A 25,070-nucleotide genomic window follows, 5' to 3' on the forward strand; every position below is an offset into this window, starting at 1 on the left:
ACAGACGTAACTGAATATTCGGGTACGGGGCATTTTTCGATTAAGGTGTTTACATGGCACAATATTCTAAAAAAAGAGGCATATGCCAGGGGTCTTACTCGGAATTTTCTCCAACCGGAATATGACCTTAATCGGGTTCGGTGCGTGTTTACATGACTCGTGCGCAACCGGAATATTGAGGATATTCTGAATAATACAGGAATATGGTGTGCATGTAAACGTGCTCAATGATTCAGGTGCTCCAAGAATACGGCTGCAGTTTAAAGAGGGGGTCATGTTTTGTAATATGTGTCGTGTTAACACAGAGGAAAGCACAGAGGCAATTTCTTTGTTGTTGGCACTCCAACTATGAAACCGGAAACCATTTTAATTCACAAAGAGCTCAAAATGTCAATGTGATTGTTACACTTCAATGTTGAAACAGATGAATATTTTTAGCATACAGTGTTACTACTATTATTACTGTACGATAATATTGACTGATATTCACATGTGACCAAGATGACATGCTAAATAGAAATAATAGTAAATTTTTCCATCTGCCAGCCACCTTGACAGCTAGGCCAAAAAGCTTGGACCCTGATCCCACACCTATGTTTCTACAAGCTCTGTAGTTCCTAACTTGTACACTGTGAGTGTACAATGTTCGATTTGTATGTCCCCTCCCCTCTCACCGTTGGGACAGAGCTCATGTTGATTTGCTGTGGGTGGTTCATGGGGGATGCAGCACGTGCTCCTATGGGTGCCTGGGACATCTGGACATTGGGCAAAGCCATGGGGTTGAACTGGTTGATTCCTGCACACAAGAATGGTGCACAATGTTAGGCAATGCACATACAAAACATTGAAGAAACACATGTACAATGCTAATAAAGTATTCAAGATGTTTTTTTTGTTGTTTTTTTTTTTTTTTTTACAGCTATTTATTGTATATTGAGTCAAAATTGAGTAAAGTGATTTTTCTTTAAGCAAGCAACACGATACCCCAAAGGCAGCAGAGCAAAACATGCATGAAATTAGAATTTTCTGTTAAATTTGTGAAATATTTCTTTTATCTAGTCCCAATGTTAGAACTTTGCCTAGGCACATCTTGCTGCATTATATTTTGAAGTTTTTTTGTTATCTGTAGCAGCTTAGCAGATCTAGATTTTGCGGTTGTGTCCCGCTGTTCCTTGGAAAATTCCTGGAGCTATTAGCGTTTGAAGGAGAGCATCTGAAGCACTTACTTCAAGTTATTACAGATTTCAACAGAGGTGAATCAATTCTAGTGCTGATTTGGCTTTATGCTTAAGCTCACCGTCTTGTTGCAACATACACTGCTTTGTTAATCTAAGTGGGCACTTTTTTTTTTCATTTAGTGAATCACAGCAGCAACAGGGCAAGCAGCGTAGCATAGACATCCTTGCCCAAAGTGACTCCCAAAGATTCCCAGGTACTGCCAGGGTTGCTGGAAGTTTTAATCTCTCCAGTGTGTCCTGTATCCACACTGGGATTGCTTTTCAATCAGTCCTGTTTGGTACACTTGACACTAAGGCGCCTGGGGGTTATGCTCAGTATGAAATGCAGTGGCGCAGCGGCTTGACACCAAGGTCTTCCCTGATGCTCGCTGAGCTCCTCATGCGATAATGCAGTGTACAGCCAAACACTCTGTACCTGCCTCAGCTGCATGTAACCAACATCTCATTTTTGCGGTCACTACCCAGAGCTCATGACCATAGGTGAGAGTCCTAATCAAGACTGACCAGTAAATAGAGAAGTTTGCTCTGCAGCTCCCTTTCCACCACCAAATCCTTCTACATTACATCTGCTACATCCATCCATATCCTATATTTATTCCAGCATCTTTGCTCTCTGCTACACTGCACTATTGTCTGCTTGTACGTCAATCTTTGTAAGTACATGAGAGCAGCGGAAGTGACAGAGTCAAATTTCTTGTATGTGCATACATAATTGACAAATAAAGCCGATTCTGATCATTGATGACAATGCATCTGGGTAGCAGTCAACATACATTCAAAATATGGGACATATTCCACTGCAAATTTTATGGGACAAGTGGTGAAATGAAATGAAACCAACTCTTAAATATTTTAATACCTGCACTCATTATGGAGAGGCATTAACACAGCACAATATATGGCTTGCATTGTATGTTAGGATCCCCTCGAAAATGAGATGGTTCATCTCTTGTGGTTTATCCTAATGAATCACCTTGAACATATAAAAATAAAACTCTTAATGAGGAAATTAGACAGAACTTGGACCCAATAGAAAGGAAGAGGTGGAAGAACTACAAAAGACGTAAGAAAATGTTTGGTCACCAAAAGAACTCAAACAAACGTGTCTCTTGACATCATTGTGCTGTGCATGATGTCTTTTGCCGCCAAAGTTTTCCTTCTTAACAAGTGTACTGGGGCCACCCTCATTTGTCCATAAGACCCTAAGACAGCCAAACTCCTCCATTTTGGGCAGCTGCTCCCCCTCATCTAGATATGGCAGACCACATTTGGCCTCTACCATCTACCATTGTTTCAACGTACATAAGGCATCACAACATTCAATAAGTAATTCAGCTTTGAATTTTTAAATGAATGTATGGGTAACTGTGTAAATCAGAGTAGGAAAACAAACTCAATCCTGAATAGACCCATTATTAACATTAACAAGGGCACTGGATACTTTCAAGGTGAACACTAACACACATTTACACAGAAAGACGTTTGCAACAGAGGTCCATAAAAAATACATACATACACACAAACCTGGGGTGCAACTATCAGTCAACATTGTGGACAAAAACTGATGTCAAAATTTGTTGCTGACAGAAGTGTCAATAATTAGTCATCGCATGTGTTTTTCACGCTGTGCATGGACCTGACATTGTTTTCTAGAGCTGAGTTCCTGAGGGGTGACCCATCTTGCATCATTACTATCTTTGCTGTTAGGCGTGCCAAACAGTGACTGGGAACCAACAGGTAAACACAAAATGTAGCAAATTGGCAGCGGCCGATGTGGAACCATTGCATCCCAAAACTTCAAAAGTTTGGGATTATTTCACACTAAACCCTGCAAAGAAGAGGACTGGCTACAAGATTTGTAAAGCTGACCTTGCATATTATGGGAGCACATCAGTCATGTACCAACATTTGAAAAGAGGGCTCATCAGACTTGTGGATGATGCAGACTCATCCGGGTAAAATAATTAGCTTCTCAACTAGCTAACAGATATCTAAAAATGGAGTCATACTGGCTTTTAATTTCTTCCACCCCAGACTTGCCATCTGGACTTGCCGTCGCTCTTCATCAATGTTCAGTCGGCTTCATTACACCAAAGAAAATGTTTAGAAAACTGAAATTGTGCTGACTCATGTCACATGTTAATTTTGCAAGTGTTTTAGGGATAACGGCAGGTGTGCAAGACTTTTGTGGGGGAACGCCTCTTATGCAATGCTAAATCCCCAACTAACGAGTTTTAGGACTCTGACGCAAGATAGGGCCCTATCTCTCAATCTGTGTTCGATTAGGAATCAGATAATTAACTGAATTAATTTGCAGAACAAATACCTTTAGCTATTAACTTTAAGTGGACCAAAACTTGATAACGATTTTTTTTTTAAATCATATCTATTAGTAGTGGCTAAATCAGCAGCAGTTTAATAAAAGACATCGTTTTGAATGAAGAAGTCATATATTGTCTGTCTTGTTAGTCAGCACATGCAAGAGCCATTTAATAATTGTGCAGTTAATCATCCGATTAGTCGACCATGAAAACATTTTCAGCTCTAACACATGCGCACATACACACACAAACCCATTCACAAACACACAAAGTTTGTCATCATTACGGAGGGAGTACCTTGAGAAACCTGCATTCGATTCATGATCTGATTTGGCACGTTGGGCATAGGCACAGGTCCATCTAAAAAGTAAAATGAAAAATGACAACATGGGACACAGCTTAAAAGAAAAAGTATCAATGAATGCTGATTCCCAATCAATGACCAAATTTCAGCACATCGCTGACCTTGATTTCTAGAGACTGCTTGGGTTTCTAAATAGTTTTCCATTTTAAAGATACACAGTTTATCCTTTGCACAATCATTGAAATAAAAAATTAGTTACATTGAAATTTTTAAAAAAGGCCATAAAATCCAGTGGTCAATATGATTTGTTATCTAGTCTGTTTCTCTTTATCAAGATATATGAAATGATAATGGATCAACTACTAAAGAAAATATTAGGTTACTATGTTTATCAGGACAGAGAGAAGTTTTATCCCTTTTCCATACTTCTCCAATTCCCACTATGTTCAAGGACTGAAACTCTAATCTTCATTTTCCAAGATTTTTAGACCTGCTCAGGTAAAAGCATGCACTCACTCTGTGGCCTGGGGCCCAGGGCATTGGGCTGAGGGAGGCCGGGCTGCTGAGTCCCCTGGGCGGCCAGGGGGGCCTGGTTGATGATCTGCTTCTGTAGCCGTGAACGCCTCTTTTCCTCCAGTTCCTTCTGGATCTTATAGATTTTCTCAGCCAGGAAGTGGTAGTACTCATCCTTACGGGAGGAAGGGAGGGAGGAGGAGGGATGAAGAAGACAGATAATGTATTGAAAACAGGTGACGATCAAAGTAAGTATAGCGTAACATCTTTGTATACTAGTTTCTTTACTGTTGAAAACTGATGGTGCCCATATGAAGCTGGCCAAGCTGAGCCATGCCCCAGCTGAGACCTGTTAAATAATACCTACCCTGCTGTTAGCTGACTCGTACATGTCCCCCTCCACCTTTCTGGCGTAGGCCACCAGATTCTCCATTCGTCTGTCCTTCAAAGCTGCCGGGTCAGGGGTGGGGAATATGGCTTGTACTCTGTACAAACATGTAAGAAGACAATTTCTAGTAACGATTATCAATATGACAGGATAAAAAAAAACAAGCATACAATGATGAATGACCATCCTTTCATCCACTGACAACAAGTTCAGACACAGCACAAAACTGACTAGCACTTTGCATTATTACACTTAATTTGCACCATATTCCAACCAACCAACCAACTAGACTGTAGGGTTAAACAATTTGTCAAAATTTTGCTACTGCCCTCCTTCAGCCCAACAACCAGTGACTGCAAATACAGTCACCGGGTGTGCAGTGTTGGGGTTTGCCAAGCAAAGTCAGGAGAGATTTATCAGCCAGGCATTTCTTCATTCTCTGTTTAGAAGCGTTGGAGATTGTCACTAAAATGAGAATGGCTGGTCTGCCTTGTAGGTCAGTCCACCTTAAGCGAGCATGGTCAGGTTAGACTAACCCACTGTCACCAACTTTGGAGCTAAAAAAGACTTGGCTTGAGGAGTTGTATTTATTCACTGACAAGAAGCCTAAACTGTACACACATGGCTCTGCTACGTTCTCAGCTATACTGCTGACTTCATACTCTCTGCTCCAGTCGCCAGCCTCACCATCTGAGTTGCTCGTTCTCTCTCAACTGAACACTCGCAGATGTATAGAGGGAATTGCACCAATGTTGTGTATGTCTTCAAAAGGACTCAACTTTGCTAAGTAAATCCAAGTTCCAAAACTGCTGGTATACAACTGATTAGACAATCCAATCAGGGTGAATTTGATATGTTGAGTGTTGAGTTTGAGAGGCTCCAGAAAACTCTAACACTCCTCTCCTTTACAAAAAGCGTTTAATATGGTGTGCCTACCTCCCCAATAGAAAACTCTTTGGATCACCACAATTCACATAAATGGCCTATTTATAAGTCAGAGCATTTCTCCACTAGGGGGCTGGACTTACAGTTTGTGTACGAGGTGATTGCGCAGGTCCTGAGTGACGTGCTCATGCCAGGCTTTCCTGGTACCTGTGGCAGAGAGGGGTGCTGCTGTGGGCAGGTTGCCCATGGAGCCCACAGCTGACCCATCTGACAGCAGCTGACTGGAAGAGGAACAGGAGGGGGAGAGAGAGAGCAAGCAGAGAAAGACAAAGAAAGAGACACTGAATAAAACTTTAAGCTCTGTGGAAGAGAGAAACTTTATCAAATTCATGAGGGAACGTTGGTTTCAGTAATTACATTTAGATTCATTAAATGGATGTTAATATATATTGGTGGGGACTGACTTGTTAGCGTTGAGTGTGTTGGGAAGGGAGTCTGTGTGCAGGTTTGTCTGTTCTGACGTTGCAACACCCATTGCAGCACCTCCAAGAGCCATCTGGTTACCTGTAAGCACACAACAGTGTGAGAAGATCTGACATTACAATATAAATGCACATACCTACCTTAAATACCATTAATTCTACATTTCTCTTGATTGTATCACAGCAATAAAAATCACATACATCGTGTTAATTTCTGAATTTATACTAGTTTTCCAGACTTTACCAAGTGCATTGATGGGTCTCATCTGCTGCGGAAGCTGCTGCTGGGCCTGGGCATTCTGTGTAGCAGGGGTTTGCCCAGGTCCTGGGGCCTGCTGTGCCTGGGCCTGCCCTGGGGCCTGGCTGCTGTAGGGCAGTCCCAGTGCTGCGTAGGCCCGCTGCATGGAACTGGGGTCTATGGGGGCCGAGGTGTTGATGGTGGGAGCGCTGGGCTGGCCCGCGCCCACTGACGACATGGGGTTCTGGAGGCCTGTGTTGGGGGAGCTCAGCATGGCTGGAGAAAAAAAATGGAGCAGTCAAAACTTAAACTTTAAAGGCCCCATGGCATGAAAAATGCAATTTTCATTGTTTTATCGTGATAGGAAGGTCTCTGGGGCACATAAATACTGTCCCATGCATTAAACCTATGATAAACAGAGAAATGCACACAGCCCATTCTTTGAAACTCTCCCTTTCAGACGAGCGGACAGCACTTCCTCCTTTTTGTGACGTCACATATAAGGCTACGCTGCCCACTTAAACTAGCCGGCCCGCCTCCGCTCCCCAGGTAACAAGGTAACAAGTTAGCAACATGTCAAAGACACGTTGTTGTGCCATAGACGGATGCAAGGAGACTCATGTTTCATTGCACAGTCTTCCAAAAGAACCACACGTTAGAGACCAGTGGCTGATGTTAATTTTTTCCCGGGTCCCGCAGGATTTTTGTCCAAATTTGCTTGTTTGTTCGGCTCATTTCAGCTCCGACTGTTTCATCAACCTGACATAATACAATGCCGGGTTCACAAAGAAACTATTGGTAAAGGATACTGCTGTCCCCACATTTTATGGACCAATGTCAGCTCCACGCCAATCAGTGGAGAGGTGCTGTGAAACTACATTTAGCGGACCACAGGTACTCAAAACCACAAATACATCTTGCTAGGAATATTAACAGTTAAATCAAAACCCTGGAAAAGTGTACAGCATGGGGCCTTTAAACAGAATCCTGTTCACCTTATACTGTTGCTTGTCAGTAATGTTGGCCACTGTTGAGCTAACACTCATCCTACAGCTGCAGTCCACACAATATCTGTTACACAGTCAAACTGTAAATGCTGATGCTATACATATCAAGCCTAATAAATGTAAATCAATTTATTCTGCTGGAAATGGTGCATCCAATGACATATTGGTTACAGTATATAGATACACACTGGATAACAACAACAGAGGCTCATAAACAGAACAAAATGACAAGCATGGGTACACACCTTGGACTTTGACAATCATCAGTCACAGGACAACAGAGTGAAACAGGACTAGCACTATGTTATTTAAAAAGCAAAGAACTGAATGAATGCATAAATCCCTTTAGGGACAGACCATTTGCATATTATTATGAGCTCAGGCTTTGGTCAGGCTAAAAAAGCACTCAGTATGTGTAAAGACGAAAAATTGGTGGAGGCAAACAAAGAAATGCTGCATGCTGTTTGCACTGGCATGAGAGAACACAAGTTGTGGCACTGTGCTCTCCAATGTGAGCCAAACAGGGACAAACCAACACTGGGACTCTCTGGGTGATGAAAGATGCTGAGCAGAGTGTTGAGTTAAAGCACAAACTGGAGTGAGAAAACCGGAATAACTGTGCAAAAGTAACTAATACAAGTGAGACCAAAAAAAAGGAGGTTCAAGAGGATGGTAGACATTAAGAAAGGAGAGAGACTATGACATGCAAAGAGTGTGACAGAAAGAAAGCAGAGAGAAAACAGTAGTTAGTATGTGGGAGAAAAAAAGAGGGAGCAGCAGCCACCAGCCCAACAGTCAATGGCTCAACGGGACTCCTCCAGCACACGCGTTCTGCTCTCTGCCCTCCTCCCTCTTCCACCCCTGTCCTCCCCGCCCCCATTCCCCCTCAGTGTCAGATTACAAGCCCAGCAGGACGCCACTCTTGTTCATCAAGCCCTCTTTGTCAGCACGGAGGGGCATAGAGATAGAAATATATTGCCTGACTGGTAGCGTTTGCAGTCTGCACAGAAATCTGTAAGCCTATTCCTCACACAAACATCACACCAGCTGAATTCTTACTTAAGTAGTGACTACTGGCTGTATTTACCCAAACAGATATGGATTTATCATGGTGTCCCTTGCTGCTCCTGGATTTCTATTAGGGTTGCAAAGGGGCAGACAATTTCTGGTAAATTTCCATAAACTTTCCATGGGAAGTTAAACTGGGAAATTTTGGAAATAATCCAAGTTGCAAACTTTCTATGGGAATTAACAGGCTTAAATGGAAATTAATGGGAATTTAAGGGACTATATTTATACAAACATAAATATAAGCATTTCCCTTTTTTATGAGCAGACATATGTGCAAACTAATACAATTTTTTTTTTTTTAAAATGACTGATTAATTTTCTGAGTCAAATTTTAATTGATTCTTCATTGAAAAACAAAAACCATGAATGTTGAATAAAATAAAAAATATTCTCTTTGGACCAATTCAAAATATAAAATGAGAACATTTTCTCTCAAGTCTCAAGCTTCTGGTTTCTGCATTTTGTCATCAATCCTTTCAGGTCTAATGTGCAGGATTTTAGAAATGATCGGTGCATGTGATGACGGAATGCACAGTGCAGTGTAGAAATTCAGCTGATTTGCATCAAACCTGGTTGTTTAATCTTGGTTGTTTTAACCAAGGATGTTTTTTTTTTTTTTTTTTTTCCCCCCCAACTACATCTAAGTTCCCTGTTATGGCCTAACATGCACTCATACACTATATTACCAAAAGTATTCGCTCACCCATTCAAATGATCAGAATCAGGTGTCCTAATCACTTGGCCTGGCCACAGGTGTATAAAATCAAGCACTCAGGCATGCAGACTGTGAAACAAGACATTTGTGAAAGAATGGGCCGCTCTCAGGAGCTCAGTGAATTCCAGCGTGGAACTGTCATAGGATGCCACCTGTGCAACAAATCCAGTCGTGAAATTTCCTCACTCCTAAATATTCCACAGTCAACTGTCAGCTCTATTATAACAAAATGGAAGCGTTTGGGAACAACAGCAACTCAGCCACGAAGTGGTAGGCCACGTAAAGTGACGGAGAGGGGTCAGCGGATGCTGAAGCGCATAGTGCAAAGAGGTCGCCGACTTTCTGCACAGTCAATTGCTACAGAGCTACAAACTTCATGTGACCTTCAGATTAGCCCAAGTACAGTACGCAGAGAGCTTCATGGAATGGGTTTCCATGGCCGAGCAGCTGCAGCCAAGCCACACATCACCAAGTGCAATGCAAAGCGTCGGATGCAATGGTGTAAAGCACGCCGCCACTGGCCTCTAGAGCAGTGGAGACGCTTTCTCTGGAGTGATGAATCACGCTTTTCCATCTGGCAATCTGATGGACGAGTCTGGGTTTGGAGGTTGCCAGGAGAACGGTACATTTCAGACTGCATTGTGCCGACTGTGAAATTTGGTGGAGGAGGAATTATGGTGTGGGGTTGTTTTTCAGGAGCTGGGCTTGGCCCCTTAGTTCCAGTGAAAGGAACTTTGAATGCTTCAGGATACCAAAACATTTTGGACAATTCCATGCTCCCAACCTTGTGGGAACAGTTTGGAGCGGGCCCCTTCCTCTTCCAACATGACTGTGCACCAGTGCACAAAGCAAGGTCCATAAAGACATGGATGACAGAGTCTGGTGTGGATGAACTTGACTGGCCTGCACAGAGTCCTGACCTGAACCCGATAGAACACCTTTGGGATGAATTAGAGCGGAGACTGAGAGCCAGGCCTTCTCGACCAACATCAGTGTGTGACCTCACCAATGCGCTTTTGGAAGAATGGTCAAAAATTCCTATAAACACTCTCCTCAACCTTGTGGACAGTCTTCCCAGAAGAGTTGAAGCTGTAATAGCTGCAAAAGGTGGACCGACATCATATTGAACTCTATGGGTTAGGAATGGGATGGCACTTCAGTTCATAGTATGAGTAGGCAGGTGAGCGAATACTTTTGGTAATATAGTGTATATTCCCCCTAATTCCCATGGAAAGATTCCAACTTCCAAAACTTCCAAAAACCCTGGAGTTTTGCGACCCTAATGCCTATTAAGCTTGCCATGACAGTCTGTGGCACAAGTATAAACTTGTGTTTGATTCAATGTATGAAAGAGAAGCAACTTCACAGTGGTGAAGTTATCCTGGACCAGAGGCTTCAGGCTCTACTCACGCTGCTGTGTGCGCTTGTCACTGGCGTTCTTCAGCGGCAGGCAGACGGGACAGTCATGTCGTGTGCAATTCTTCCAGTGGGAGATGATCTGTCTGGACGATGCACAGTGAGGCACTGGAGCAAAAGACACATAAAATCATGGGTTAGAACTTGACCACCGTTTCTGACCTAGCTCTCTCTTCGCCAATGTTTTCTCAGATGATTACTCACAGAATGTTTTCAGTGCTGTATTAGTAACGTGAAGCTTTTTTGTTTAACTTGCTGAAAACATGTTGAATGAAAATACGACTGAAATAGCCTCAAACAACTGGGGTTTTCAGTCCACTCAAAACTAGGAGTTATAGACTAGTGATACAGAAATGAAAAAAAAAAGTGGCAGGTTATGATTTGAACATGATTATAAGAATAAAATCAGATGTACATTAATGCAAATACAAACTTAGGAAAAGGTCAGGGTTCAAAATGAGCACCCACTGAGTGCTATATGCAGAAAGATTTTCCGTCAGTCGAACATGATGTGTAGATTTTAATACATTACTGCGATTGCTAGACCATGCAAAAATCACACACACACACACACACACACACACACACACACACACACACACACACACACACACACACACACACACACACACACACACACACACACACACACACACACACACACACACACACACTAGCATCCAAGAGCACTGAGTACTGTTTGAATTTTTTTTAATAAAGAAACCAATACCCATTCCTTGGAATCAATGCCAATGCTTTTGTTCAATGCCTTTCAAGTGTAAGCATGTTTTTGTGCAGTAGTGTTTTTATTCAGTTAAGAAGACATAAGTTCTAAAAGCACTTATACACAGGGTTTCCCATTAATGTATTAAACTTTGCCCATCACATACATGTTGTTAGTGCTTTTTTGCTTTTGATAATTTTTTTTTTTCCATTCACATTTTCCTGGTGTCAAACTGCTCCTGGAGAAAAAGCGTAAGTTCAACAACATTAACGTTACCACATTTAGCATTACTCGGTCTTTGAGGAGGTTTAAGGAAAACTGGCTCACAGATGACTTGGATGCTGCTAGAACCTGGCTTCAGTTTGATGTTGATCACGTTGTGCTCATCCTTCTGGTTAAATGCCAAGGAAAAACAAAGATAGTTCTTTTGTTGTTGACAGGAAGATGATAGAACTCAAGAGCTTCAAACACCATCAGCAAGTGTTATCTTTATTGTGTCACAGTCAAAAACCAACGGTCTCAGGGACTTCAATAATTAATCTCTGAATTAAGCCTTTAATGTTAACTCTCTAAATCCTTTCTATCTAATTTTTGTTTTTGTTCATGGAAATTATTAGCAATCACAAGAGACTACCTAAAATGATGTGACAGTCATGCAACACCGCTATTTAAAATGGATGTCTGGTGGGTAAATTCTATCATCTACCTGCCACCTTGGCAGAAAATTTTGGATCCTGAAAATACCTCTCCTTATGGGAATATACAATCCTCCTGGCCTGTTCTCAACAAAAACAAAAAGACAAAAAGCAAAGCATGCTTAAGGGGCATGAGGCAAAAGCAGAGGTGTGTGTGAACATACATCTACTGATGCCTCTGGATACATCGTCAGTGATGTTCCAGGCAAAAGCAGAGAAACCAAGACAAATGGATTGCAAGAATAAATGTGTAAAAATCAAGAGACACAAAACTGAATGCCCCACAGTCAAAGATGTCAAGTTTGGCACATTGCACCAGTTCCCAGACTTGGAAAGCTACACATTTGCCGAAGAGTAAAGAGAACCTAAACCGTATGTTCCTGGTGAATGACTGGACAGATCGAGTTGCCTCATCTCAGGCTTATGTGCTAGCATGTAATATAACCTGAAGTCATAGCCTCACTGGTCTAGGTCATGCTCACTGCCTTGCATTACTTTGTTGCTCCATGTGCAAAAAGACTATTACTCCATGACTTCCAGCCTTGAACACCATGTATCAGCAGTGTCAAATATATTAGCAGGCCAATCATGTTAGTGGCTTTTTGTGCTTTCGGAATGCAGTGATAACCACAGACCAGGCCTCAGATTTGGCTTGCTAAACCTTGAACTGACTCCAGATTAATTTTAAATCTTGGGGACAATAGCTGCTTGTTGAGGAACAAGCTGCCTTATTGCATGATTTCAGAGACAGTGAGATGAACAGAGCCCGAGCAAGAGGAAATGAGTTGGCCAGCACTGAGAAGAGACACACAACCAGTACACACTTGCACACTTGGGCCTCAGAGTGTGTCTGGCTTGAAATATAACTTTAGTATTCATATCCAAGAGCAGTGCGATAGATGAGGCCAAATTTAAATGGGGGTGGCTTGAGGGGAATTTTTCATTAAAGCAATGTTGCTACTGACACAAGAAGGGGTGGAGCTGGGGGCTAGAGATTCAAGAGTTGGTGGTTTTAGCAGACAGAAAAACACTTAAAAGGCAGGTCAAGAGACGAAAAAGAGGGGAGGAAAGGGCAACAGTGCTCGCTGCTCTGAATGGCAGGCTGGCGTGCAGGTGGGTGGGCAGTGTTTGGTTTTGTGGATGGCTGGAAATCCTCCTGTGCCGTGTCTGGATTAGGCTGAGACAAGTGGCGTGACCAACGAGGAGTGAAGGGCACCGTATGCTAGAATGCCTGGCCCTGGCTTAGCTCCTGGTCTTGCTGTGGAGACCAGGCAAGATGGTGTCGGGATCCAGGGATGTAGATGTAAAGAAAGGAGTAGCCCAAGGTGGCAAAAGTAAGGGTGCATGATTAATCATAGATTACAGTGCAATCTTATACATCCACTATGCAGTTACTGAATAACTGACCAACACACAAGTTCTGATTGTCCCAGTGTAGGTGATCAAGCTCTTGGATTATCCACATAAAATCACAGTCACTAGCCTAAATTAAGAACATGCACCCATGTGACAAAAACAAAAGTCAAGGAGAAGCCATATGCTAGAAGGGAAATCAAAACAACAAATCCCACCAGAGACCATTTTTGGAAAAATGCAACAAGCAGAGTGTAAAAGAATGGACTAGCCCAACTTTACAGTGAAAATCCTTCTCCCAAGTCTGATTGTGTAAAGGTTTTAGTTCCTAAAAGTGGACCACTTGCTGCTTTTAAATGGATTTGTAAACAATCTCTCTTAAATACAATAATTTGCTCAAGTTTTTTTTATGAGACAAAAAGCATTTCCCCAACAAAAAACACTAATCAGCCACCAGTAAAACAAGCAATACAAAGCTGAGAAAACATGCAATGCAATGTCAAGATTATGGCCAGGATGAATCAATAACAAATGGTGTCTTCTACCACAAAACCAGTGATTGTTGAGTTAATTTAAAAAAAGACAAAAAAAGGTCCACTTATTTTGAATTGAGCAGAACTAAGGTCTTGTGCCAATGTTGGGTAGAGCACTTTCTAACGTGACACAGCAACAACAACATCTGGCTGTGTGATACAGCTCTCACCGGTCTGCTCATCGCTAGCCTGCTAACAATGTCAAAACTGTGCTTCGATTGTTTTTGTGCAGGTCTGGTTGTCAGAACTTTTTTTCTACTCTTGATCATTGTATTGATTGTACAATATTTGGTAAATAGATGTAGATTTATACATTAATAATTCGGGGCCTATTTATGCAAAATGTTGCAATATGCATTGTCAGTGCACTGTGCTGTGCATGGTTTTGGCTTTAGCCTGTGGCACCTTTTTCTCTCTCCTGCTTTCTGCATATTGTTCCATTACATGTAGAGTATCATCAGTTAATTAGATGGATTAATAATTGCAAAATTTGGGGATTATATGTTTGCTTTTCCTGTCTATTTATATCAAATACAGCAGAATTCCCACATTGTCCTTTTTTCTTTTGTTGCACTGGATTCTTCTGATACTTCTGCTCCTAACAACAGGAAATTAATGAGGACTCACACTTGGACAAATATTTATTTTTTTCCATCATACTGCTGTTTTTTGTCAGTGAGATTGCAGTTGATGCTCTGCCCACTATCAGTTAAAGCTTTTTGTCAGCAAGCACAGTAAATAATTTATTATTAGTTTATACCACTCATTGATTTGTCAACCTGGAAAATAGGATTTATGCACATTTCTAGTTCCTATATATTTCCCATTTTACAACTGCGTACTTTTCTTCCAGACAGTAACTTTTTTTCAGGGGATGGGTGAAAATAGACAAATTAATGAAAGAAAGAAAGAAATGAATGAATACAGCTGCAGGCAGCGATGAGGGCTTGGACCCTGATCATCGCCTTCGACTAAGTATGACCTTCAGAAGATTTTGAAAACTTTTTGAAAAGATTTTGGAAATTTTTATCCATTTTCCAAACTTCTGAAACTCTGGCAATCTTTAACTTCATTTGATTATTTAACCCTGTCAAATAGTGGAAATCTAAACTCACCCTGGCAGGACTTTCCGGCCTGGCAGTGGGTCATGTGGTTGAGGACGTTCTTCATGGTGCGGCAGTGAGGCAGGGCACAGGCCCTCACCTCCCCATTGGCCTGCTCCCGCCGCTGGCACTTGTGTGCGTGGAGCAGCAGGACCAGCTGCTGCTGGATCAGCTTGCGCTTCTCTGGGTCAGCCGTGGGACCCGCCGATGGCACTGCCACACTTCCACTGCCGGCTAGAGGCAACATGCCTGCCTGCTGCTGGGGCTGCTGCAGGTGGCAGGAAGGAGAAGACCAAGAAATCAAGAAATGCCCAAGTTGAGATGAATTAAAATAACACCTTAAATTTCTTTCTTCCATTTTCAACTGGCACTGTGAATACAGCACCATGGTCTTGCAAAGACTATGGCGCTGTCACCCCGCTCTCACTCTGACTATCAGTCAGGGTGAGAGACTTCTCTCCACAGAGACTATCAAACTTCATCAAGGTTTTAAGTAAATCTTTTTCTACAAATAAATATTTAAAACCAATCAAATCAATTCTATATTGAACATATCAGAATTAAATCAGAGAACAGAGTTTTTTTTTTTTTTTTTTAAATAACATTTTAAATCAAAGAAATTTGTGATGAAATAATTGCGCTAACATTTTTTCCAAGACTCCTCCTGCACCTAGAATCTAATGAGCTGTTTTGGAGATATTCATTCCAATTAAATAAGCTACTGGCGAATAATTGGCTGGTGGTATTGGTGGCCCCGCTGTTCGCTGGCATTAACAAGAGCTGTTCAATATAGGGCTGCTAAGGCAGGAGAGGGTTGCTGCAGATGTAATATTATAAATGACTGCTTATTTTTTGATCAGGCTCAGTTGTAACAAAACAACTGGGCCAAGTTCTGCTTTGTTTTTTCTTGTGACATAATTTCCCACAGAGAAATAGCAAGGAGTACCACCACCATCTTTTAAAATCATTTCAACAACATCTAAGACTACAACATGCTGAAACTGTTTTCTGTCATATCCCAACTTTAAAAATTACAATGTACAACAATCGTTTTATCTAGCAAAATAATCAATATCAACAACTTAGGGCTGGGCGATATACCGAAAATTTACCGATACCGAAATTTATGACGATAATCGACATCACTTTGCTCATGTCGGTATGATCGGTATTTTAAAAAAACAAAATAAAAGTCGTTTTTGTCTTTTTTGGCTGTGTAGGTAGGCATGTTCATGTCCCTTTAAGACGCTGTACTACGTGTATAGCGTGTGTAGTCATGTGACTCCACCCCCTCCAGTCTGCAACAAGAAGGGAAAGAGACGCTGAGGAAACGGAGGACGGCTCAAATGTAGAAGCGGCTGCGGCTGCAGCTGAGGCAGTCGAGGAGGACTTGCTTGTCATATTTTATACTTTTAAACTTGGTTTGATTGTCAGTTGTTCAATAAATTTAACTAAAAGTATTTAATTTGTATTTTCTTGAGTTATTCTCAGACAGCACAGAGTTAGAGTCGCACTTCTCAGGCATGCAAACTTGTCGCCTTTCGGCTACAATCGGAGTTTTTTTTTTTGGTCAATCGGGTCATTCATGTGAATCGCGTAGTTTGGAAGGGATGCCTGGCTTCCGAGTCCGATGGAAAGTTTTAATTTTAGTTTGAAGTAACCGCCTTACGTTAAACTAGACCTTGCATAACGTTATGCTTTGAGCAAAATAGCTAATAATAGCTCCAATTTTTACTTACTTACCCGCAAATTTTTTTTTCTCTAATTTGTTTCTAATGCTCCAGTATTATTTTTATAATTTATTAATCACCTTTTTTCCCCATGTTTCTGAAGAAATCAAGTGAGTTTCCTCAGGTTTCAAAGGATTAATTTGCTAGACCTTGCTACAACATAAAAACATCAGTGATTATGTTTTAATCTCAGCACTACTCATTTATTTGAGAAGTAAGACAGTTAGGCAATTTCATAATTATCACCAACCAGAATCTTTCCATATCAGAGTTACAAGGGCAAAAAATAACTTCAAATGGGGGTTCAGCCTTAATGAGAGTCAACATGGGGGTCCAGAACATGTAAAAGTTTGAAAAGTTTTAAACCCATTTAAGTACAACTATCTAGAAAGTATTGCCGAGAAATGTATTTTGTATATATTTATTTTTTTAATGTTGTGTGTGTGAGAGGTACTAACCATGTTTGGCACGCTAGTGACTGCGGCCCCCTTGAGTTCGCTGGGGAAGGGTGGCAGGCTGTTGGTGAGCGCAGCTTTGTTCTGAAGCTGCTGCTGAGGGTTCAGCTGCTGGCCTGGACCCGCTGCACCCTGAACGTATGCCTGGTTCCCGAATGGACCCCCATTACTGCCCAGGCCCATCTAAAGAGATCGATAGGACGATGAGAGAGAAGGGGCAAAGTGATTACCACAACAGCAACAACCATCAAATAAGCAACAAATGAAAATTAAAGCTGCAAGCAGCGTTGGACGGGGCCTCGCACCCGTGCCCCGCGTCCACCTCGTGCCCGTCAGGTTAGCCCATTTTTGCACCTGGGGGGTTCGATTTTTGATTTTATCGAATTTTTCGCCAGACCTGATGTGCGTGCCGAATTTGGTGAGTTTTTGAGCATGTTTAGGGGGTCAAATTAAGCGTCAAAGTGGCGTAATAATAATAAGAAAAAAAAGAAACCTTACAAAAACAATAGGGCTTCGCACTGGGACAGTGCTCGGGCCCTAAATATATACAGTGCACAAAAATGAATAGCCTATAATTTCACAACAATACAACAACATGCAAGGTTAAGGCAAAATATGCTATTGATTTTACATTCTAACAACAAGTAAGTAGAATATACTGAATATCATCGATCTGCCTGTGACCCTGTGGATGGATGGACGCCCTGTTTGACTGAATCAGCTTTTCAGTTGTTTTTGGGCAGTTTTTGGCAGTTTCCTGCACTGGAAAATGATTATAAGGGCTGTAACAATATCAGATTTTTACTAGACAATTATCATGACCAAAAGAATTCATGATAATTAATAATATCATCACATCTATAGAAAATTTGAATGAATACATAAATACAAACTTCTACTAAGCATAATAACAATAACAACAATAATGATAATGATGATGATGATGATGATGATATCAGTCAAAAGTCCTTAGACTTGGATCATGCAAATAGTCAAGTTCAATGGCGTGAATGTTGACAACAACTAGCAGGTGTGCTCTCTCCAGCACCAAACAGGAAGCAGCAAGCTTGGTAGATGGCAAATATGGCGGGGACTCCTAGGAGCCGAAACAACGTGAAAAAGTCTCATGAGCAAGTCTCCTGTGTAAGTTAAAGTGTGTGTAACGTTGTTGACAGTTCCTGCCATCCTGCAGCTGGAAAAAGCATTTTGTACAAGTCTGATTTATTTTAGTATGACATCGCATTCAATCTATGTATTAATTGTTACAATAATAAACCAGAATATTTCTGACATGAAATGAGGAATAAATTAAACCCTGAAAGCAATGCCAGTCATCTTAAATGGAATTAAAGTCAGAGAACCCAGTCACTTTCAAACACTGCTATTAACAAATGAAGTGATGAATTAATGTCCACACATATGTGGCCCATTATGTCTGTTACTCTCATTTTTCCTGTTCTTATTCTCTTGGCCATGAAAATACCAATCAAATCAATCAAATAAAATCAATGTCTTAACTAGGACACTATTATGTTACCCAGTGTCAAAACCTGGTGTCTATAACGGCATCAAATTAGGAAAGAGGAGGTTTGGGTGAAGGCTGGCCGTTAAAACGTCAACAATTTTCACAATATACGTATGAGGTTTTTGTCAATATAGTTGTTTTCCGTTCCCCCATACTGCATGAACAGCCCATGATGCAGCAGAGAAACCAACGCGTGGCATGAGTCGTTGACATATGTTTCCTGCCCCTGACCCACTCACAACTTGGAATGACCAACTGTATGGAGTAGCTGAATGTTACTTGGCAAAAAATAAGCAGCTGCAGGAGCGAAACCAAATCAGAGGAAACTGTCACCAAAGATGAAGAAATTGTACCAAAGAAAGATCATACCACTTCAATTATTTGGAAAAGGTTCGGTTATCTGAAGTCTGACCAAGCACAGAGCAGCATTAGGTGCAAATTATGTTGGCGAGCAGTCCCCAGCAGAACAGGAAACACTACCAATGTCTTCCACCATCTCAAAAGGTATCAATCCATGGACAACACCAAAGCATCAGTTTGCACTATCATGCTAGCCTCAGGCAACAGCCCAGCCCAGCCCTATTGCTACTACAAATCAAACTTCCCAAGTTTGACAACCAACAATTGTGTCTGCTTTTCCACCATTACCCTATATGAATAAAAAGAGAATGCAGTTACCAGAGAAATTACGCACTGTACAAATACGTACTATATTGCTAAAGATATGATGCCTTATGCGATGTTAGTTCCAGTGAATGTCACCTATTTGTTCTGATAATAAATAACTGTTATAAACCATAATTAACGCCATCCGCATTCTGTATGTTCTTTCCTAAGAAGAATACTCCTAAAACTGTAAATAAAGCATTGTTATTACTAAATATATATTGCGATAATTATCAAAATTGATCTCTATAAAAAACATATCGTTCAGCCCTAGTTTGGGTGCTGAACTGCCTGTAATGACACAGCCAGGTCTGTTACATAGAGACACCTCCTCAACCTTTTCTTCTGAGCCAGTAAAAAGCCTGCGTGTGGCTAGCAGTGAGCTTTGTTGTGGCTGTCAAGCTGTGGCTAGCCACCAGATTATGGGGAACTAACAGTAGCAGCAGACCCAGTTCAAAAACTTTTTTTTTTTTTAATTGTAGACTTGTCTGTTACCTTAGCCTAAATCCCATTTCAAAGTGGATGATCAAAACGAGTGACAAGTAAGACAACATGCCTAACAGCCAGTCACAAGACAGAGTTGAATATTGTAACTTTAATAGCATGCTATGTTACATAAAGAAGATGTTTGGCATCATTTATTTTCTGCTCACTGACCACTCATCTATTATTTGTGAAATAACACCAAAATGCCAGCCAGAGTTCTACCTCCATTTCACCACTAATTTGTCATTACAAGACATCCTATGCCACTGTAGGCCCTATCTTAGCTGTCTCAGCCCTGTCCAGCAATGCTATGGCACCATGACAACTCAGCATGACACCGCCTACTGGCAGGAGGACCTTTTCCCCTTCACGCTCGCTCTCTCTATCCTTGGAGGCTGCAACCAGTGGGCCCAAAGGAAGAAAAACAAAAACAAAACAAAACAAAACAAAACAAGACTCTGGATTACAAAAAAAAAAGGATAATGCCCATCGATAACGTTCCCTTGATACCCAGTTTTAAACACTTACAGATCTGGATATCAGTAAGCACAACTGACAAAGACAGTCCTTACAGGGTTTTTGCTCTGAGGCCTTTACTCTTCACTACCAATAAGCCAAGTTTTTTGCAGGCAAATCTGGCTAGGCGAGCCTGAAAACATCTTATCCTCCAATAAAAAAGTAATGCTTTTACTTTATTTATACCCCTGTACTCTGAAATAATGCAAGAAATGGCTTCATCAACAGCCAAAACTGCCATATTCTGTTGCAAACAAGTAGTTGAGTAAACAAATACTTGTTAAACTAGTCATCAAGGCAGTGTTTCCAAAAAATGGGGGTGTTTAATTTGATGTACTAATCTAATAAAAAAACAAAGAAGAAGAGTTGTGCTACATATTTTGCTTTTAAGGATTTGAGCTTAATATTGCTACACATGTCAGCTTGTCATTGTATGTGCAGTGTTTCCTCTGTAGCTGTTTTGTGGCTGTGGTGGTAGTAGATGAATTTTGGTGACTGTTCCTTGTCTATCGCTATCACTCCTAGTTTTTGTTTTAGTGCAGTTTGTGGCATTTTATAGTTGTTATAATTGGCCATTCTATCTGTATAAAGAACTAATTCTAAGCGCTCAGTCTATCTTTGTTTGTGCTTGCTGAGGCAAACTCGGGTAGATTACAATGTTATATTAATTTCCTATGCTGTGACGGTAATGTTCTGTGCTGGTGCACCACAGTTGAGCGAATGTGGGGGAATCATTGAGTGTGCAATCCATGCTCAAATATGGGGCAGTGTTGCCATACATAGGCTTTACCTGGGCAGCCGAGAAAGCAAGATTTATTTTCGCTGAGGAAGATAACTTGACACCATGGAATCAGGAGCAAATACATAAAAATATTTTTGCTTATTTTTATTTACCACACAATATATTCAAGTCTAATTCCAGTACTCTCTGAGGAACTGGATTGTGTGATTGATCTTTTAAAAAATGTTTTTTTGTACACTTCATCATTGCTACTGTTTATATTTGTGCTGTGCTGCATTTCACTCACGGTACCTCCTTGGATCAGCTTCCAAAACAGTGACTCACCCTTTGAATGGACCTGCCTTATTTGTAGCCTCTTTTCAGTGAGAGAGGCCAGACATTACTATGTGATTAACTCGAGATACTTGTCTAGGACCCAAGGCTACGTCAGTGTAACTCATGGACAAAAAAAGTTTACTACACTGACAAATTAGGAATAGTTTACAAAGTTGCTCCTTTCTGCTCCCATTTTACCCTCCCAGTTCAACCCTTAGTTCCCTGTCTGCTCTGTCTCCTGTCCAGCAAGCCCCATCTTTATTCCAAGGTGCTTTACAGTGCCACAACTGCATACACATTTAACACAAGTGACCCCAGTAGGAATAAAAGCCCTGTTAGTGCCATGCTCTACACATTGATCTAGTCTCTGCTACTCTCTCTTCCCCTGAGCGGCTGGCAGACCAGACCAAACTCAGCCATGCCAGGCCAGACAGTAGCCCCCCAGGCTGTTGACACCACTCCAACAGACCAGATAAAAAGGCCCAGCTGAGACGACCAGAGACTGGCAGCCTTTCAACACAGCTGAGTGGGCGGACACACATGCGCACGCACGCGTGCCCCTCCACTCTGGTCTCTCATTCAGTCCCCCACTCTCCACACACACTCCACACTGCGCCGGCCAGCACGGCTGCCAGCGATCATCTCAACAGCCGACTGCCAGGCCAGACCGCAGGGCTGTGATGCTAAGGGGGGCAAGAGCCTCCCCACATTCTCTCTCAGTGCACTCGCCCCCCCTCATTCTGACTGATTAAGTGGTTTACAATAACCTGCCTTTCCCCAAGTGGCTGACACGGCAAACGGCCAGTCAACAAGCCAGAGAAAGGGAGGGGAGGGTTCAAACTCAAATACAATAATGAAGGAAGCATGGGGGCGGGACACACACACACATGCCCAGAAAGATTAACAACCTGCACTTAAAGCACCACAGAGGAAGCCACACAAAGCAGTGCAGGGGTTTTCAAACATGTTCATGTTTTAGACCCCTAAGTTGACTGTAATTTAGCACTAGACACTAATTTGAAGTAATTTCGCCCTTGGGTCTCTGATATGAAGACATATTTTGGTTTCTGTTAATTATGCAATTGTCTAGGTGTCATGCTTTTCATATAAACTCAAAGTGGTCAAATTAAAACATAATGGTAAAATAATCACTCATTCTTTTTTGTTTTGTAGCAATGTCTAGCAATTTGCAAGAAACTGCCAGACAATTAGCAAATCAATTAGCAAAAAAAAAAACAAACAAACAAAAAAAACCCAGATAATTAGCAAAACAACAAAATACCAGATAATTTGCTCTTTTTTTAATTACAAGAAAACTGTGTTTATAATTAGTAAAATGACATATTTGAAATCAAACATCAGATTTCTTGCGTGTAAAGGATTGTGTGTCACAAGCATGTAAATTATGGTGAACGTAACTATTCCTCCTCTTGCTGAGGACCCAGCGGAAGATCTTCGAGGGCCCCACTTTGAAAATAACTGCTCTAGCGGTTTTTGGCCCCAGCCTGCTGCTCTGGAGCTGCTGGTGACATGATAACCACAAACAGACTGACTGAGCTTGCAACACACACACACACACACACACACACACACACACACACACACACACACACACACACACACACACACACACACACACACACACACACACACACACACACACACACACAGGATTCCTCTTTCAGACAAATTATGTTAGACCCCTTGCCAGCTCTTCATCTTTCTGTTGTGGTTTAAGAATGTGTGTGTTCTCTGACAATGAATCTCCCCCCCACCCCACACATACACACACACACACACACACACACACACACACACACACACACACACACACACACACACACACACACACACACACACACACACACACACACACTATTTCCCCTTCACAAGTCCCCTGTCAGTAGCTAGCAGCGATTGTCTGTGTTGTGGTTACAGACAGCTTCAGCCTCCTACTTGCATCCAGTGAAACCACACTAGTAGCAAGCTTAGGTACCCTGTCCCAAACACTACACACTATAAACATGCTCTATTACACACACCCTCACAGACTGATCCTGACAATGACTGAGCAGTTGACAACAGTGTCAATATCAGCTCCCTGCCAAAAGTTATGGTAGAGCTGCCAAGTGTGGAATGTGTCCATTTCAAATATAAACTCAGTCCAAGGAATGGCAGAGAGAAAAGAGACAAAAAAGTGAGCGAGCCAACAAGGCAACTGGCTTGTTATGTAGATGCAGATGCACACACCACATGCTCACACATACACACAAAAAGAGCAATTTGGAATGTAAAAGGCTTTGATGAAGTTCTTCATTGTTGCTCTCCAAGGCCTTGGAGGATTGATGCAGAAAATATATCAAGCCATTTGAAACAAAGCCTTGGCAGTTTTACGGTCGACCATGTTACATCTCCACTCATTAACTGGCCAATTAAGACCCACTTAAGGCCAAGCACTGGCAAGCGTCGCATGCACGCAAATACGTTCAAAATCAAGCTACACTGTACAGACAAGGGCGCCAACACACAAACATGCGAGCACGCATCAAGGAGCACATGGAGGGTTTCTGTCAAGAGTTTGTGTCCTTCCAAGTGGCTTACTTTCAAAGAAAATCAATTTGTGTCCAATGTCAAATGCATTTCTAACCCCCCCCTTATCCTCACAGGCTAAGAATAACATAAATTGATGATTCTGTACAAATAATGAATCAGAGCCAATGACGTTTTCAGTGCACCCATGCACTTGGCTGTCATCTGAACATACATACACACAGGCGGTGAATGTGAATGTGACTCACCTTGTTCATGTTGCCTGCCTGCTGGGCTGCATTGTGGGTGGTGTGAGCTCCCATCTGCTGCCCTCCCTGGGTGAGTGTCTCTGCCAGTGCGCTCCCTGCTCCTCCAGGGCCCGGTGCAGTCCCGGGCATGCTCGTTCCCTGGTACTGCATGCCTGCCACCCCAGCTCCCCGGCCTCTCCCAGCCCCAGGTCCCAGGCCCCCGTTCATCACCTGCCCCGGCTGGGACTGCCCTCCCTGGGTCAGGAGCCCTGCATGGCTCTGGCTATTGTTAATCATCGCCTGGTTGAAGCCTGCTGTGTTCAAGCCCATAGCTGCTGTGTTGTTGCTGTTCTGCCCCGTTACTCCAGTGGGTGTGCCTGCTTTCTGAGCCTGGGGAGATGGGTGGTTGTTGGGTGAGCCCTGACCCAAGGGGCTCTTCCCCAGCGGCGTGCCCAGCTGAGCCCCCATGCCACCTGGTTGAGGGCTGGCTGAGTTCAGCCCTGTGCCAGTGAGGCCCGAGGTGCTACCAGCTCGAAGGAGCTCCGAGAGCTGCTTGTGCTTGGCGGCTGCATCTGGGACGATGGTCGTGGCACCGCCTCCGCCAAGGACCGCTGCAGTGCCACCCGGCCCACCGGTGCCTGGTGCAGAGCCGCCATTGGAGGGCATCCCGCCCATTATGCCCACGTCTCCTCCATTAGGGATCAGCTCATCTGGAAGGTCATTCTCCAAATCATCCCACGACAACCCCAAATCTGTTAGGAGAGGAGGAGCATGGGAAGAGGAAGAGGATGAAAAGAGGTGCACACAAGTGGAAAAAAAGAGAAGGGAAAAACAGAGGTATGACTGTTAATGGGTTGAGGGATCCATATAGT

General features: G+C 42.3%; 1 protein-coding gene across 6 annotated transcripts in view; it reads right to left on the minus strand.

Annotated features, from left to right (window-relative positions):
• Positions 1-25,070, minus strand: part of crebbpa (CREB binding lysine acetyltransferase a) — a 64,875-nt gene that overhangs the window by 25,345 nt on the left and 14,460 nt on the right. For 5 of the 6 annotated variants that reach the window (XM_030058440.1, XM_030058432.1, XM_030058426.1 and 2 more), the window contains exons 2-12: positions 24,220-24,950; positions 17,175-17,354; positions 14,999-15,254; positions 10,573-10,686; positions 6,376-6,645; positions 6,114-6,213; positions 5,793-5,930; positions 4,744-4,861; positions 4,380-4,551; positions 3,857-3,919; positions 675-796 (exon numbers count right to left, since the gene is read on the minus strand). In XM_030058440.1, the coding sequence (XP_029914300.1) occupies positions 675-796; positions 3,857-3,919; positions 4,380-4,551; positions 4,744-4,861; positions 5,793-5,930; positions 6,114-6,213; positions 6,376-6,645; positions 10,573-10,686; positions 14,999-15,254; positions 17,175-17,354; positions 24,220-24,950 (2,264 nt within the window). The remainder of the gene's footprint in view (positions 1-674; positions 797-3,856; positions 3,920-4,379; positions 4,552-4,743; positions 4,862-5,792; positions 5,931-6,113; positions 6,214-6,375; positions 6,646-10,572; positions 10,687-14,998; positions 15,255-17,174; positions 17,355-24,219; positions 24,951-25,070) is intronic. The other variant, XM_030058417.1, reaches the window with a different exon arrangement.

Source organism: Myripristis murdjan, chromosome 1 (genome assembly GCF_902150065.1).
Source record: "Myripristis murdjan chromosome 1, fMyrMur1.1, whole genome shotgun sequence".
NCBI classification, from domain to species: Eukaryota; Metazoa; Chordata; class Actinopteri; order Holocentriformes; family Holocentridae; genus Myripristis; species Myripristis murdjan.